A 16730-nucleotide genomic window follows, 5' to 3' on the forward strand; every position below is an offset into this window, starting at 1 on the left:
GGATAGATATTTTCCTGTCTTTGATAATTAGCATTACATGGGTTGATGTATCTGTCTGCATTCCAGATGTTCCGATCTTCGATTTTCAAACCTACCCTACGTTGGACGTAATTTTTCCTGTATTATTAAGACTTAAACCATTGCCCATCGAATAATCACAGATACAAGACGTAACGCTGTAGTTTCTTTACTTTTTGTTTAGTTTAGATCTATTGTGGCTTTACTTGAGATTGACATAAAACACAAACTTTTCTCATTATTTAGTTCCACAAAAAATAAAAGACAAACACTTAATACGAAATACAATTTAAAATAAAAACTTAACAACACGCAATACTGACATGTACCCAAGGAATATAAATTATTTAGAATTTGGAAATAACAATGTGTAGAAAACTTAGCCAAGCACATAAAGATAATCTCACAAGCAAGGAATGTTTGGGCCTCATGATACTTCAGATGTCTACAGTCAATAAGTTATGTCTGAAATAAACACATTTTTACACAATAGAACAAGTAGACAATATGACGCGACAGTTAACTACATACAATGATATCAAAAATCATTCAAACTATTTCGATATCTAAGATTTGTAACATCAATGTTTCATTATACATAATATACAGATAATTGCAGATAACATTGCATACAAGACTGTACGGTCTACGATTCCTTTGCCTATAATGTATATAAACACTGTGGCAAAAGGAGGGGATCATCAAATAATCCTCTAACAACACAGATATTAGGACCTAAGCATACAAAGTTGCTTAAACAAGCTCCTTAAAAAAAGTCCTGTTAAAAAAACGTCGCGTCGTGTGCCTACTCTCTTTGTGACAAACTGTCAAAGCAAATTAAATAACGACCTTCTATTGCCTAACATGCCTATATAGAATATCTTGTGCAGAATTGTAAAAGAAGAATAAAAATATAGATTTCTAAATACAGCACAAGCTATGCATGTATTCATCTAATAGCTTTATATTAATGGACATTTTCACAGTCACTAAATCAGTTGTCTGAACAACCCATAGATAACCGCTAAGAGATACCATAGACAACGATCACGTTCTACTTGTCTATGCCTTGGAATAGGGTGACCATGGTCTTATAATTATCGGGAATTTAAAGCATTTTTGAAATAGCCAATGAGATTGCTTCGTTTCTGTTCCACAACCCGCGCGTATCCATTTTGGTAATTTCGAACCATAAGGCAGTATCTATGGATGTAATATAGAACACTTCTAAAATTATTAGCGGGGTCTCTCCTAATTTGTATCTACCTAAAATTCACAGTCACTAAATCAGTTGTCATTTTCACAGTTAAAACAAAGATATCGAAATTATAATATTACTTAATTTCAAAATTAAGCAAGTAAATGTATAAACCCAGACTAATAACATGATATGTTTATGATTTTAAACAGAATATATAAAATGTGCTAATGTTTGCAAGGAAACAGGATTGTCGTGAAATCGTATGTAACATGAATAAAGTCAAAAATTCTTACAATTTGGTAAGTACTAAGTAGATAATTAAAATTATGGTAAAATTTAATAACAATATAAGTAAATTAAATTAAATTGCAATGAAAACAAACATAAACTCACTTGAGACAATATAATAAATATTTATTTTTTTTTCAACACCTAAAAATGTGGTGGTGTTTATTAAATAAAAAAAAATGGCACTTAGTAGCATAGCTTCAAGTTTGATTTTTCAACGTCATATTTTCTATACACAACATACATAACCAATGACTAAATAAATAATAGCTTTATCTGTATTTTGTAAAGTGACAGTTGAACGAATTGCAAATAAGTATTACTAACAATACAAACAAATTAATAACGCAAACGACGCGTTTTTACAATATACAATATTTGTTTTCTGATGCTAGGACCACAGTAAAGTGAATGACATAGCTTTACATAGAAATAAATAAAGCATAAAAAACTGCATGGTATCTCCATCAAACATCTATTACTATTGTCAAATTATCGTTATAAATTGTGATATAGCGATATTGGTGCGGTAATTATGAATACCCAAAGACCTTATTGTGGCCCCACCATAACAGTAAATAATTGTACAATAAAAAAAAGAATCACTCTAAAACAATTCAATTCCTGCAATTTGAATCTAAATACACTAATATTACATCTTCCTATACATTTTCCATCTATACCTTTTTTACATTACAGTTAGAAAGGACACATTTTTATGGTAACTATTGTAGAGTGCAGGCAAGCAGTGCCGCGGGTGGAGTTCAAAATGAAATGGTTACTAGTATTGTATGATATAACTCAATTTCTAGAAATACTATAGTACAGAGGACAGATGCGCAAGAGTCTCAATACTAAACGTAACCATGACACCGCTGTATATGGACAGCAGTCCATAATAGAGGTAATATTGAACGTCTTAGAAAAGGAAAACATATATTTAGAGCATAAGTTAGGGGGAAGGAGAAGTGTCCAATGAATTTGGATAATGTGACATACTTTGCATTTGTCTGAATTGTCTATGAATTTTTCTAGATCATCTGGACTATTATTCAAGGGGCCTTAATAAAGTCTTTATCTCTGTATTGCTTCCACTGACTTCAGATGCAATTTATCAGAGAGAGACAAAACAATATAAATATGGTTTTGCCCAACCGCGGCACTCTTGCACGTCATAAGAACTATACTATCTACAAAATAAAGCGCAATCTAGAACCACATACTCATACATGTTTTGTCTCCGTCGCTCTCAGAGGGGAGCGCGTGTGTGCGAGGGGGACAGCATCACTTCCCGCCCCATTCGCTGATGCGACCATTCTCGAACGCCAAGTTCTTTCTCGGCAGGGGCACTAGTGTACCCCTTTTTACTATGCCCATGTCTTCGCCTGGATAGTACTGGAACAATGTGAAAATATATTATAATACGGACACAAACATTGACAAACAATTGCCTGACTATTTTTGTTTCATATTCGTCAAGGGTTGTATGAAGAGCTCTTAAAATTACCTGACATTGTGACACGAACTTAAGTACATCCGATCTTATAAAATCGTTGTCCTCTTTCACTTTTTCTAATCTGCAAAAAAAAACAACCTTTGAAACATACAGTTTTATAAACACGACTTAAATATTAATTAACATTAAAAATACAGTAATAAAATTATTATATTTTGAATACTCACAATTCAGGTTTAGCAATTTTCTCTACAATGCACTGACATACTTTTTCGCATAGCGTTTCATCGAATAACGGAATGCCAAACTGAAGATCTAGAATTGTCCATTTCTGTAATAACGAAAACAATAAGTTTATAATTTCTAGTATAAATTACTTTAACTGCGATCCTAGTAGCGATCTATAGTCTGTAACAGAGCAGTCACAATAACCACATACACTATAAGCTGTTTGTCTCGCTATAATGAAGCTATACTATTAAATATACCTGTAAAATAACATAAAAAAATATTATTTTAATTCATTTCTAAACAAGAAATACACTGTAATAATTAAATCCTCTGACAATGAATATCGATAAAAAAACACTACAATCTATTACAATATAAGTCTTACCTCCGGCCTGCATGTTTCATCGTCGGATATATTGTGCGCAGTCTCGATACCGCTGTCGCCTTCAGTTGTCGACATTTCCGTCAACTTATCCGTCAACTGTGTAAACATCGATATCGATTCCTCGACTGGACTCAACAAATCAGGCAACTGATTCGATTTAACATCATCAGTCTTATCGACTGGCATATGCACCGGCACTATATCGTCAGATAGAGCTATCGATTCTTTGCTGATCGATTTCTCTTTGGAATGTCTGTCTTTCAAGTCTTCTATACTCGTCGATGAGGAATGTATGGGAACTAACTCGTCGCTGCCGGTTATCGACTCTTTGCTCTTTGATTTGTCGTCTATAGCGAGGTTGTCTAGCTCCTCGCACAGTAGTTGGCCGCATTCTACACTCGTGAAACCATTTGCTGGCGAGCTATTCTTGCTATCCGTTGTGGGCGTGACAGCGAAGTGCGACTCTATCGGCGATTGTAACCTACTTTTGATTTTGGAACTCTCTTCAGACGCCTTTTCAGTGGAGTCCGTTGAAGAAAGGGATATTTCGCTAACAGGATGGGCCATGCCGCATATATCTTTTTTCTTTCTTGTTTGTACTGAAATTGTGAAACATAGATATTGTTAATAATTATATAACCAAGAATCAATATCGAAAATCTTGAGATTCCCACTTTCCGTCATGGGGTGGGTGTATGTATGTATTTCCGTACCTAGCTGCACGTTGGCCGGCGGGTGCGCGCAGCCCAGGTCAGGTACTCCGATATCGGCCAACGTAATGTATCCCGCAGTGCGGTACAGCCGTAGCCTCTTCAACAACCGTTTGAGCCCCGCATGCCTCGACCACAGCGCTTGTGATTCTATAAAAATATCGAAAAATATTCTTGATTAGTATAACATAAATTATTTACCAAATTAAATTGAGCTTTTTAATCTCTACAGAAGACTAAATTCATCTTTCTGTATATAGATATTATGTTTATCATTATGGGATTAAATAATATCCAGCACGGAAATTAAGTTTGCAGTGAGTCATAAAAGTGCGTATGATCCAAAAGAAGTAAGCTTACTGAAAATATTGATATATCTATACTATTATATAAAGCTGAAGAGTTTGTTTGTTTGTTTGTTTGTTTGTTTGAACGCGCTAATCTCAGGAACTACCGGTCCAAACTGAAAAATTCTTTTTGCGTTGGATAGCCCTATGTTCGTGGAGTGCTATAGGCTATATATCATCACGCTATACCTAATAGGAGCGGAGCAGTAATAGCTAATCTCAGGAACTACCGATTCGAACTGAAAAAATATTTTTGTGTTGAATAGCCCTTTGTTTGTAGAGTGCTATTTGCTATATATTATCACGCTATACCTAATAGGAGCGGAGCAGTAATGGCTAATCTCAGGAACTACCGATTCGAACTGAAAAAATCTTTTTGTGTTGAATAGCCTTTTGTTTATAGAGTGCTCTAAGTTATAAATCATCACGCTATGACCAATAGGAGCGGAGCAGTAATGGCTAAACTCAGGAACTACCAGTTTGAACTGAAAAAATCGTTTTGTGTTGGATAGTCCTTTATTTGTGGAGTACTATAGGCTGTATATCATCACGCTATGACCAATAGGAGCGGAGCAGAAATGAAACATGTTGCAAAAACGGAGACAATTTATTAGTTTGGAGAGCTTCCGTTGCGTGCGCTGCACAAACGGTTAGAGTTATGCAACAATGATGTATGACGGGATTGTTCCTCTTAAAAAGTTCTAAAAAATATATTATAAAACAAAGACCTCCACTGCATCTGTCTGCCTGAACGTATTAAACTCAAAAACTACCCAACGTATTAAGATGAAATTTGGTATGGAGACAGTTTGAGACCCTGGGAAGAACATAGGCTCCCGGGAAACTACTACTTTTATAACGGAAAACTTTAGCCTGAAAAACTTTATAACGCAGGCGGAGCCGCGGGCAAAAGCTAGTCATAGATATTGAAGGAGTAACAGATGTAACATGTCTGAAATTGGGCGGCGACCTGCTACCAGGTCGATATAGCCCGAAAGATCTGCTTTGAGGGCGCCACCTTATTCTTTTTCATTTTAAATTTAAAACTGTCAGTACACGAAATTAATGGTATATTTTAGCACAACACAGCCAGGCTATAGATTATAGAGATTACCGGGAGAAGTGTCGGCGTCGGGCGGGAAGACGAGGTGCGTGAGCGCGGCGGCGTGGCGCACGCCCAGCGCCTGCAGCAGCACGGGCCCGCGGCGCAGCGCCGAGCTCGCGGCCGCCAGCGCCGCCGGCGCGGGCAGCGCGCCCGCCGCCTCCAGCGCCGCCTCCGCGCCCCACCACCACACCGCGATGCGCGCGTACCCGAGCAGCAGGCGCGGCACCCCGCGCAACGTCGTGCCTGACAACCGTACACTATTATTACTGTTTAGCACGAGCTGAGGCGCATTCTTTTGCGTTTATAATTTTACATACTATATTTAATAATAATTAATACATATAAGGATGACGAAGGTAAAGGCAAAAAATGGTTTATAATTTATTTTATGGCAGTGTGTCATCAATAGAATCAAACATGTCTAATTATTTTTATTTCTGCTTAAAATACGACAATTCAATAAAACATAAACAATAAAACGATGCAACAAACATGTCTGATCTGTAGTTAACTACAGTACACGGAAAATGGATAACGTAACGTAATAAACTTTCCAATACGTCTAAACGATAAAAAAAAATTAAGAAACTTAAGAAATATTTTAATTTATTCCACATCGCGAAATTTTTAGCAGTCACTTGGATTTTAAAGTAAAAACCATGAAGATTTGTGAAGGAACAAATTATAATATGAGACATACCCTTCTTGAGCAGCAGCGTGGGCGGTCCGTAGCCGGCGACGTGGTAGAGGTAGAGGCGCATCCAGGGCGTGGCGGCCTCGGGCGGCGCGGGGCCCACGTGCGGCAGCGCGCCCGCCGCCGCGCCCGCGCGCGCCTCGCGGGACAGCGGCGCCGTCGAGATCGCCAGTCTGATACACGCATACACTATATACATGTCGACAAGACTTGGTCCACAAAACAAAATGTACCCACATATCAATTACGTTTATGTATTTAGTCAAATTTTGTGATCAACATAACTTTATTGTTTTAGTAACGATATTAGAAAGTGAAGAATATTTTAAAAGTGAGCACATATTTATTTAAAAATATTGATAGCAATAATTCAACACAATAACATAATTTTTACCTGTACTTAGTACTAAGTAGCCGTTGCCTTGCCGATGTTCCCAGAGCATGCAGCGCTTCACAACGCAACAGGTCCAGCGGTCGAAGCGCTGAACGTAACCGCCGCAGCGCTGCACGCAGACTCGCTGCAGCCGCTAGATACCGCCGCGCCTCGCCCTCAATCTCTGGGTCCGCTGCCACCTATAACAACAAACTTCTTTAATGGAATTTTAGTCAGATGAAATAAATGTATATTTAAATGAGACAGTAGCAACCTGATCCAGCCCGACTATTAAGACATTGAAAAAAATAAAATTATAGCAACATGGCTTACAAGCAAGGAAAATAAGAATTAATTAAACGTGGAGACATCTGAGATTCCAGATATATCACTAACTATACCGAACGCAACAGCAAGCAGTCGCTCAACGTCAGTTCTTTTCTGATAGTGGTACTACCCTAATAGAGGTTGTGGACAACCTCTATTAGACATAGACCGAACTGTTTACAATTTGTAGTGATTACCTTAAGACTTAATATATGTCATAAAGTCTATCTCACCTTGTCTAACTCCATGAGTAAACTGTCCAAACTCTCGTCGCTGAGCTTGCCCACTTCGAACAGAGTTACGGCATGACTCTTTAAATCCTAAAACCAAATTAAACTCAGAATGAGATCAGTGTGGGATCAATATTAAAGCAAGTACAACGCAATTGAATAAAATATATTGAAAGACTTGCACAAGGAAGAGAGAAACATCTCGCTATCTTTGTTGCACTTATCAATAATATTGTCGGCAATATGACAGAGTATCTGTTATCTATTCCAGAAAAGATACTTACTGGTGACAAATTGCCCATCATAAGGTAAGCCGCCAGCGTCGAATCGAACAGTAGCGCCACCCTGCGGCCACCGTTTGGAGTCTCTGACGGATCTGGATAATTCTGTTAAAAACAATTTATCTAAATTATCTAAGTGAATTCCGGTTTGAAGGACCAAATTAACACAGGAAACATCTTTTCAATTAAGACACAAGTGAAAAAGAAAATATTCTTCTGCATACTACGTGAAATCCGGCTCGAGGGACCAAAATTACAAACCTTAAAGAGTATTAAGGATTTAAGTAAAATCTGACCTGTTTTGAAGTAGACGGTGTTTGCTTTATGAGGACCGGCTCCATTTGTATTGTTTCGTCATCCATGCTCGATTCGAAGGTCAAAGGCGCGATTTGTCTGTACCTGAAAAAACAGTACTTATGTAATTAACTAGCATTTGCTCCCAACTTCGACTGCGTAGAATCAACTTCGTGACAAATATTTTAATAAAGTAACCTGCCTCCTTTCTTTGTGTTCATCTATTCAACTACTACATTTCATAAAATCTTGACAGACAGACAGAGCTATTTTCACTATATATTATTAATAAGGATCAATAAAAATCTTCTGGTTACTTTAATAAATAGTTTTCTTAACAGGACCTATTTTAAAATTTGCTGTAGACGAGTTGGTTACACTATTTATTTGCACCAACTTACCAAGTTAAAAACGTATACTCACGGCGGATGGTTATGAGTTGTGACAGCATCGTTCCACGAGGGATGCTGCGGCGAGACGGGCGGTGGCTGCAAGTTGTTCGCAAACCCCAACCGACAGTAGAGAGATACTGCCTGCTTCACCAACTCACACTCCACCTGAAATAGGCATCATGTAATGCAAAACTTAACAATTGTAAAACAAACTGTTCAACTTTATATATTAGTATAGATCGATTAGTAAGACAAGTGCTTGCCAGCGACTGCGAGTTGTCACAAGCTACGCCCAATGAGTTGTGCACACGTTAACACTCGCCTTAACTCGGCCACGCGGCAATCAGTGCCGAGCGATGACAAGGCATGATAAATATGTGCTGTCTACACGTTAGTAATGATCTTCACTCAACGTTCGACCACGTTCAGCCAACATGTAGCCTAATAGCCGGTATAATAAATCATGATAATTTTATATATTTTTGTAATGACGATTATGTATAAATACGTAAGCTAGGGTCCACATAGATATAAACAGGTGTCTGTGTGTATTTTTGCCCTTTCGTATGCAAATAATTTTTCCGTTTCTGTAAATATGTATGTAGTTGTGGATACTATTGCAGTATCTTCATTCGTTTTATAATTCACTGGTTATAATAAACTTGGCTATAACTAAAACACAACACATGCACATAGGCACGCACACACATGCACGCACGCACTCACAAATGTATAGTAACAGAAATAAATTATAAAAAAAAAATATCCCCATTATTTATCGGCCAAGCTTAGCCCTTTACTACAGTAAGGCCACATGTACCCACCAACCTGAAGCACTGTGGCTAGCTCAGCAACGCTAGTATGTTCGTCTATCGACACGAACACTTTGTAGAGTAACGTCTCGAAGTAGTCGCCGGCGATGCGGTTCATGACGAAACCCTTCAGCGGCGGCACGGAGACCCTGTCCGCCGCCGTGATCGGCACGTCCAGGTATATTAGACCGCGTCTGTAATTTTATCGATATCGATATGGATGTTTAAATTTAGGGAGTAGCGGTAAAAGCGAAGAATGATATTTTTATTGTGAGTGTTCTTGGTCTGCAACAGGCTTTAATTTTGCAGGAAAAAAATGTATTTCGGGTCTTTTAAATAATTTAAAGACTTAACTTTAATATTCATATACCAAGCAATATTCGATACCCATAATATAGAACAGACAAGCTTTTGGAATCTGGAAGACGAAGTGGCAGAGTATAAAAATCAAATAAGCGTCTAGGTTGTAAAATCAAAAATTTGAAATATCAACTGCTTTCCCATTTGTTTTACCATTAAGGCTCTTTTCACAGTAATAATGAAATTATCAACAAAAACTGCCTTATTGTAATATATATTTGAACCAGCCCGATATTGATCCAACCGAAATAAATATGGTAAGATGAAGAGCCAACCCACCTGTACAATGTCTTGACGACGTTATAGTCAAGTGTGCCGGCGGTCTGCGAGCCGCGATCGATTAACAAGTCGATCAAAGCCCTCTCGCTCTCGGTCAGTGGCTAGCAGCAAACATGAGGTTAAATCGCACCACACATACACAATATTCATATGTAAAAAGTATTTGGAATATTGCTATTTAAAAAAACTGGGTTAGTGAAAAAAATTAAAACACTTGCAAAATTTTATATAAAACTTTTTAATTAATATTACTGAAAGTTAGATTTTTATGTTCTGTTCATTACTTCTGATATGATTCAATCCTTCATAATTTTTTTTTAGGTAATACAACATGCAGCAATACAAGAATTGAAGTATAACTTGTTATTTATAGATTATAGTTTCTGTATATTTCCAAGTATCAAAATGCCAAACAAAACTTAACTCAATTACTAAAGCATTAAAGTTACCTTAACATCCTCATCGAGGACGTATCCCAGCTCAACGCGCCACCAGGGCTGCATAGGTATGTAGAGAGGAACACGCGGCAGTAGCGCGCGTATCGCCTTAGCACGTCCACGACGTCCCAGAGACCGAGCCTTCGCAATCAGCTCTAGATACTCGTTCCTTCCTATGCCTAATAGACGTAAACCTGTAATAAACAACAAAATAGTGCTATAAATAGGGCTGAATTATCAGGAAAAGTTTCAAAAGCCATAAAGACTTATTTTAAAGAACTGTTTTTCAAGAACATGATATCTCCAAAATTTTTATTTTATACCCAACCACATAAGTTTTAAACCATTTTTTCTAAGTGGCACTATGACTGTCCCATCAAAAGTGATCTGCTCATTATATTAACTCGCATCTGGAGAGTGAGCTCACTTACCAGGTGCAGTTGATATGAGATTGTATCAGCATTAAAATACTTACAATCAGCTGCAGTAAAGTTTGGCATTGTATCATAACTCTTCTCCATCTCAATGAGCAAAGCCACCACTTCCACATAGTATATGAATGGAGTTATTCTTAAACCTGTAACCACATTTTTTTCTTATAGGGCAGTAAAGCAGAAAGTAGGTTGATCGGAAATAATCACCTTGAAATATATATGACACTTATTAGGTATGCGAATTATGAAATTTTATTTTAAGATTTTACTGCCTTTTTGGCTTCCATATTATATTCACTGAATACCAATAAATTTTTATTATAGGTATAGCTAAATATCTTGTAATGTCTATTCCAATAGAATTTACTGTTCCTTTACATCATTACATCTATTATATTTTTGTTACCCACAAACATATTAAGAAACATTATCCATATTGTTATCCATAATCATTTCAAAAGACACATTTACACACACACTAACTCCTTTTATCCTACAGGTGGTAGACAGCACCGCGGCGAATGCACCCACTTTCCACCACGTGTATTCTGTCTCATGATGTGATAAAGGTGAGTCTTTCACCATATCAGGTACAAATTGTAGACTCTAGGATGATATTAAGTAGAAAATCCAATATCACTACACCACCCGAGGATCGAACCCAAGACTACAGTACTACAGTTTTACCATAATATAAATATGCCATCACAGCATTTCATAATTACAAAAGAAAACAAAAATATTAATAAAGGAATACCTTTCACAATCATATCTGCTAAGTGATATGGATACAGCATGAGCCTCTGTATGCTACTCTGCACCAGGGTTTCATAATACTTTCTTTCATCCTTACGAACTGTTCGTACTGAAATATCATGAATAGAAATTTAATTCTGGCTAATGTCAGTAATTAACCTTCTTCAGCAATCAGCAGAAAACTGTTGGCATATGAATGATTATTAAAGTTCAAAAATAAATCTATGCTATTATATATTCATTTTATTAAAAACCTCCATAATTAATTTTCATCTATGTGTTTTGTATATTTTATGGTTGTAATAATTTGTCACATAAGCCTTTGATTAATGAAAATCCAGGGCATGCTCTATCTACATGTTAAATTTCATATAACTCTATTTGTAATCACTGATTGAACTACTGATTACTAATCAGTAGTTATTGCCAGGCTTATAAAGTTTTCATCACATATGGTTAACAAAGGTTATCGCAATATTAGAAATCTCACATTTTATAATAGTATTTTATAATCAGGAAATAGATAATATCATGAGGCTACACTATTCAAGAAAAAAATTGCCATATATTTAAAACAAATTCAGAAAATATATGAAACCTACACTATTACTGTTTTTTTTATCATAAAGGTCACACATAGATATCCAATTAAAATATACTGTTTTATTTTATGCACTTCATGCATAGCAATATAAATAACCTCAGCAATTGCGGCATTGGAATGTTTACTTATTGTTATTTTTTATGTTGGAATTAAATACTCACCAAGACTCCCTCTATACCTTAGTTGATTTTTAATACTGAATTCAAATACATATCTGTCATAGTCTTTAGAGGAGTCGCCCAGCAGCTGAAATAAAAGTGAAAGATGCCAAATTAAGCGTTCACTTTCGAAATACTTTCATTCTTCTTTGAGACCAGAATCAATAGGCGTATAACAATGTTTTGTTTATATTTACTTTTAGCTCTTGTCAATATTTATTGTAAAGACATTAGGAGGGAACGTATGTATCAAAATAAATAATCTTGTCACAATCTATGCATATCTTTGGTCACGATTTTACCTTGCAAAATATGTATACAATGTGAATACCTTTTTTACGTTCGGAGGCAACTGTGGCCATTGTATCTTTTTTCTGATGCATTCTTCAATTTCGTCTTCCATAATGTGGCACAATATAGTAATCACTACATTGAAAGTAAGTAATTTATCGGTTTTTGATTAAATTGCTTGGAAAATAGAAATATTTTCGATAAGACTTGATAGTTGATAATGTGACCAAAGAGAATATAATCACTACGTTTTAAGAGACAGGACTTAATACAAAGTAATAAAATCGAATTTACATGGCGTATCAATACCAATATCACGGAAGAATACGTCAGGAACGTCAAATAACAATACTACCAACTGAACAAAATACATAGTAGTGAGTACTTTTTATCGATATCGATAAATTCTACTGGGTGGGAATCGACGCTAATGCTACTTTGATAAAATTCATATAATGTATTTTCGAGTCCACATTATCAATCCAACTCACGCTATATAGTGAACATTTTAGCACTATAATTAATTACAAGGCTGGACTAAAATGAGGACTCGAAATAAAATGAAAAGCTTTCACATGTTGAATAATAATTGTATTTTAAAATAAAATCCTTCATTCACCATGTAGGCGAATATAGTTGCACTTATGATAGGTCAAGGTACAATGAGAATATTTAATTATAAAGTCAAAGGATGGTGACACTTCTTTGTCACACTCATTGTTTATAAAAACATGGCACGGAAATTCAAACATTTCATCAGGAAGTGGATCAGCTTTCAAATTTTTCGATGGTATGGCTGACTTTCTAAGGCGATTGTTCTTTTTATTAAATTCTTTGTTATTAAAGTGAGAACCACACACATATTTCAGAGTATGCAGCTTTTCTCTGGGAACATATATCAAATCTTCTTTTCCCACAACCTGAACCCACTTTTGGCATCTGGAAATATTTTTTAATTGTAAATAAATTGCTTATTAAATTATATTTAAGCCTAAAATCATAAACAGTGACCAGGCATATTGATTGCTCAACGCATTTTTAAGTACACACACACACACACACACACACATACACGACTTTAGTATTTTTTGTCCTGATGATAAGTCATCATCTTACTAATATTATAAAGCGTGTGCATGCAATTGTATGTTTATTATTCGTACCCGAAAAAAAATCTAAAATGATTGCGATTAAACTTGGTATGTAGATAGTTCGAATTACTACTTTTTATCACTATGTTCCCACAGAATCTGGACCTAGATGGGTGAAACCACGGAGGGCAAATTGATTAATAAATTTAAACAGGTATCGATAATAATAACAACATCACTAGTAACATAATGGTAATTAGAAAATGAGAATTTTCATTATTTCTAAGCTACTTTATTTGCGCGATGACTAAAAACATCTAATTAATGCTTACCTGACCTCATCCAATGGAAATTTCGCCATAAATATTCTGCTTTTGTGATTTATTCGACTGGCTCGATCTCCACAAATTTCACACGTAATGAAACGTTTTTTGGTGGCATGTCTTTAAAACGTATTCACTTACACCAACAAAAACACTTTTTGGTATATTTTTACTTGTTTGAATAACAAATAATACAAACATAAATCAATAAAACACAAATGTATTCCAAAACGTCAGGAAGTCAACAAACAATAATAATGGCGGTGAGGAATAGAAAAAGAAACTGTACTGAGAGAGAGAGATAACAGTATCCGCCATTAAATGCCATGTCAATTCCATACAAAAGATTTTTTGTTCCTTGTTGCGCTAGGCTGAATGTGACGGAGAAATATACTATTACATATGCAGATACGTTCAAAATTCTACATAGTAAAAACGTACAATTAGACAGTAAATAAAAAAAAATATTACTCTTCTACGTATTCAAGATTAGCAGCAATTTTCATTACAAAAATATTTTTTTATTTGTACCTATAATTGATAATCAGTGATTATGGCTAAATAGTTACTCATATTTGTGTACTTGTACCATTTTTATTGACAAAGTTTCCGAACACATCGTGGTATGTCATTCCAATAATCAATTATTGCCATATTTTCTTGCTGTTTCTTGCATACCTAATCATTTTAATTTATGCGTATTATCTAAACAATATTGGAAAGTGAAAACTAATCATAATAAAAAAATATTTATAAGTTTTTTTCTATGTTACATTTCACAATTTTATTATGTATATAGCTACACTAGTATTTGCCTCAAATTTCACCTGTGTAAAAAATTATTATCGTAAGAATCGGAATGAAAAGTGAAAAGAAATAATAAATAAAGAAGCAAATCTAGAAAAATTAATTATTTAAGAAATTGCGCTAGGAAATACTTTCTCTTATGTATGAAAGTAGCTTATGCGCTTCCTAAAATTTCAAAGTACCTCCATAGTCCATATCAAATTTAATCGAAATCCGTAAGATAATTTTTGAGTTATCGCGTTCAGACAAGCAGACATATGCGGCGGGAGAATTTCTTTAATAATATATTTTTGAGGACAACAGAAACAATATCGATTGTTGAACCACTTTAACTGTTTACGCAGCGCACGCTATGGAAGTTCGCAAAAGGAATAAATTTTCCCCGTTTTTGCAATATTTTTCAATGATACTACCTAAACTCCAATTGGTCATGTTGTGATGTTATATAACCTCTAGCCTTAATAAATGAGCAATCCAACACTAAAATAATGTCTTTGAACCAGTAGTTCCTGAGATTATCGCGTTAAAACAAACAAGCCAACAAACATTCTTCAAATTTATGTATAAGTATAGATTAGCCAACAATAAAAAACATCTGTTTTGTTTGTAGAAAAACGTATACTTTGAAATTCAATGATAGTTAAAAATTGTTTCAAATGCAACATGAATGTATTTTATCATATCCGATGCTAACAAACTACGTCCAAATGTCTTAAATGCTTGAGCATTACATTCCCTTGTAAATTTAGCAGCCGCATATGTCGCCACACTTTGTGCCAGTTGTAAGTTATTGTCACACATTTTGCTTCTTATCGCCCAAGTGTATAATGTACCCAATGCACCAGACAAAATATCTCCTTGCCCTCCTGCGCGCCGTCCAGACCCACCTTCAGAAGAAGCCCAATTATATAGAGTATTGGAAGAATAATATTGATCAATTGCGCCTTTTATTAAAACAGATACATGGTCTCCCCAAAAATTGCACCATTTTGTGTCATTTCTGCCAACAGCTTCAATTATTTTCTTAGCTTCTCTTCCATTAGGCGTCAAGATTACCCCTGGGCTAGGGTATCCATTAAGAATCGATACATTTTTAGACACAGCATATAGGCCATCAGCGTCAATTACCAAAGGCTTTTTAAGAAATTTGCAACTGTCTATAATCTCGTAAGTCAATTTCATGGATTCTTCTTCCCTTCCTAGCCCAGGGCCAATAATTATAGCATCCATCTTCGGCAATAGCGCACTTATTTTAGAAGCATGTTTTTTGCTAAGGAATGGGTACACTATAAGATCAGGGCTATAAGCTTTTATAATTGGAGCTGCATCTTCCGTTGTAATCACGTAAACAAGATCAGCGCCAATCTGGAATGAAATATTTTTCTAATTTTACTTGAATTCAAAAAATTGTTTTAACAATACTTTTACACATATCACATTTTTTCCTTGGTATATACAAACCTTAAGCGCTGATATTGCTGAAAAATATGGTGCACCACAATATTCAATAGAACCACCTATAATACCTATCCTTCCTGAATCACCTTTATTGGTACCTTCCAAAGATGGTACTATACTTTTGGTCAAAAACTTTACTGTTTCCATAAAATCATCGTGATTCGTATGGCATTCACCAAATGTAGATTCCTGAGTTTTTACAATATTATCATCCAATATAAATAAGACAATAAATACTAAACAATAAGGTAAATGGAATTTCATTGTAAATTTATGAACACAAAGTTAAAACCTTAATTAAGTTTAGCAAAACAAAACGTTTTCTCTTAAATGTAACACACAAATAAGTATTCTATAACCTACTCATTGAGTATTACTCAAAGAGAATTAAAATATATTATTACTAGTGATATGTTTTCTTTCTACACGACACTACAAGATCGATATTTAAATTATTTCACGATTTTTAAATTTATAATATTATGTAGGCACTAATGAGCGTCTTCATGATGACATTCATCATTAATTAACTATTTACAACAATCATTACCTATACTTCAGAATGAAGGTCAATGTGATGTTTATCTA

At 35.3% G+C, this 16730-nt stretch overlaps 2 protein-coding genes across 2 annotated transcripts; both read right to left on the minus strand.

The window, feature by feature from the left end:
- Positions 1–248: 248 nt before the first annotated feature.
- On the minus strand, positions 249–12742 carry LOC115447372 (protein FAM91A1). The gene is made up of 19 exons (XM_037439211.1): positions 12504–12742; positions 12176–12260; positions 11412–11519; positions 10696–10797; positions 10233–10414; positions 9784–9884; positions 9161–9338; positions 8364–8497; positions 7943–8045; positions 7650–7751; positions 7369–7455; positions 6830–7008; positions 6442–6608; positions 5751–5984; positions 4293–4439; positions 3580–4178; positions 3191–3294; positions 3015–3084; positions 249–2902 (listed from the first exon to the last, which is right to left on the minus strand). Exons 1-19 carry the CDS (start codon positions 12573–12575, stop codon positions 2792–2794), a joined length of 2865 nt encoding a protein of 954 aa, XP_037295108.1. The 5' UTR covers positions 12576–12742; the 3' UTR covers positions 249–2791.
- A 2540-nt stretch (positions 12743–15282) lies between these two features.
- Positions 15283–16695, minus strand: LOC115447342 (ATP-dependent (S)-NAD(P)H-hydrate dehydratase-like). The gene is made up of 2 exons (XM_030174365.2): positions 16146–16695; positions 15283–16049 (listed from the first exon to the last, which is right to left on the minus strand). Exons 1-2 carry the CDS (start codon positions 16404–16406, stop codon positions 15315–15317), a joined length of 996 nt encoding a protein of 331 aa, XP_030030225.2. The 5' UTR covers positions 16407–16695; the 3' UTR covers positions 15283–15314.
- Positions 16696–16730: the final 35 nt, after the last annotated feature.

This window comes from Manduca sexta, chromosome 16 (assembly GCF_014839805.1).
Source record: "Manduca sexta isolate Smith_Timp_Sample1 chromosome 16, JHU_Msex_v1.0, whole genome shotgun sequence".
Lineage (NCBI taxonomy): Eukaryota > Metazoa > Arthropoda > Insecta > Lepidoptera > Sphingidae > Manduca > Manduca sexta.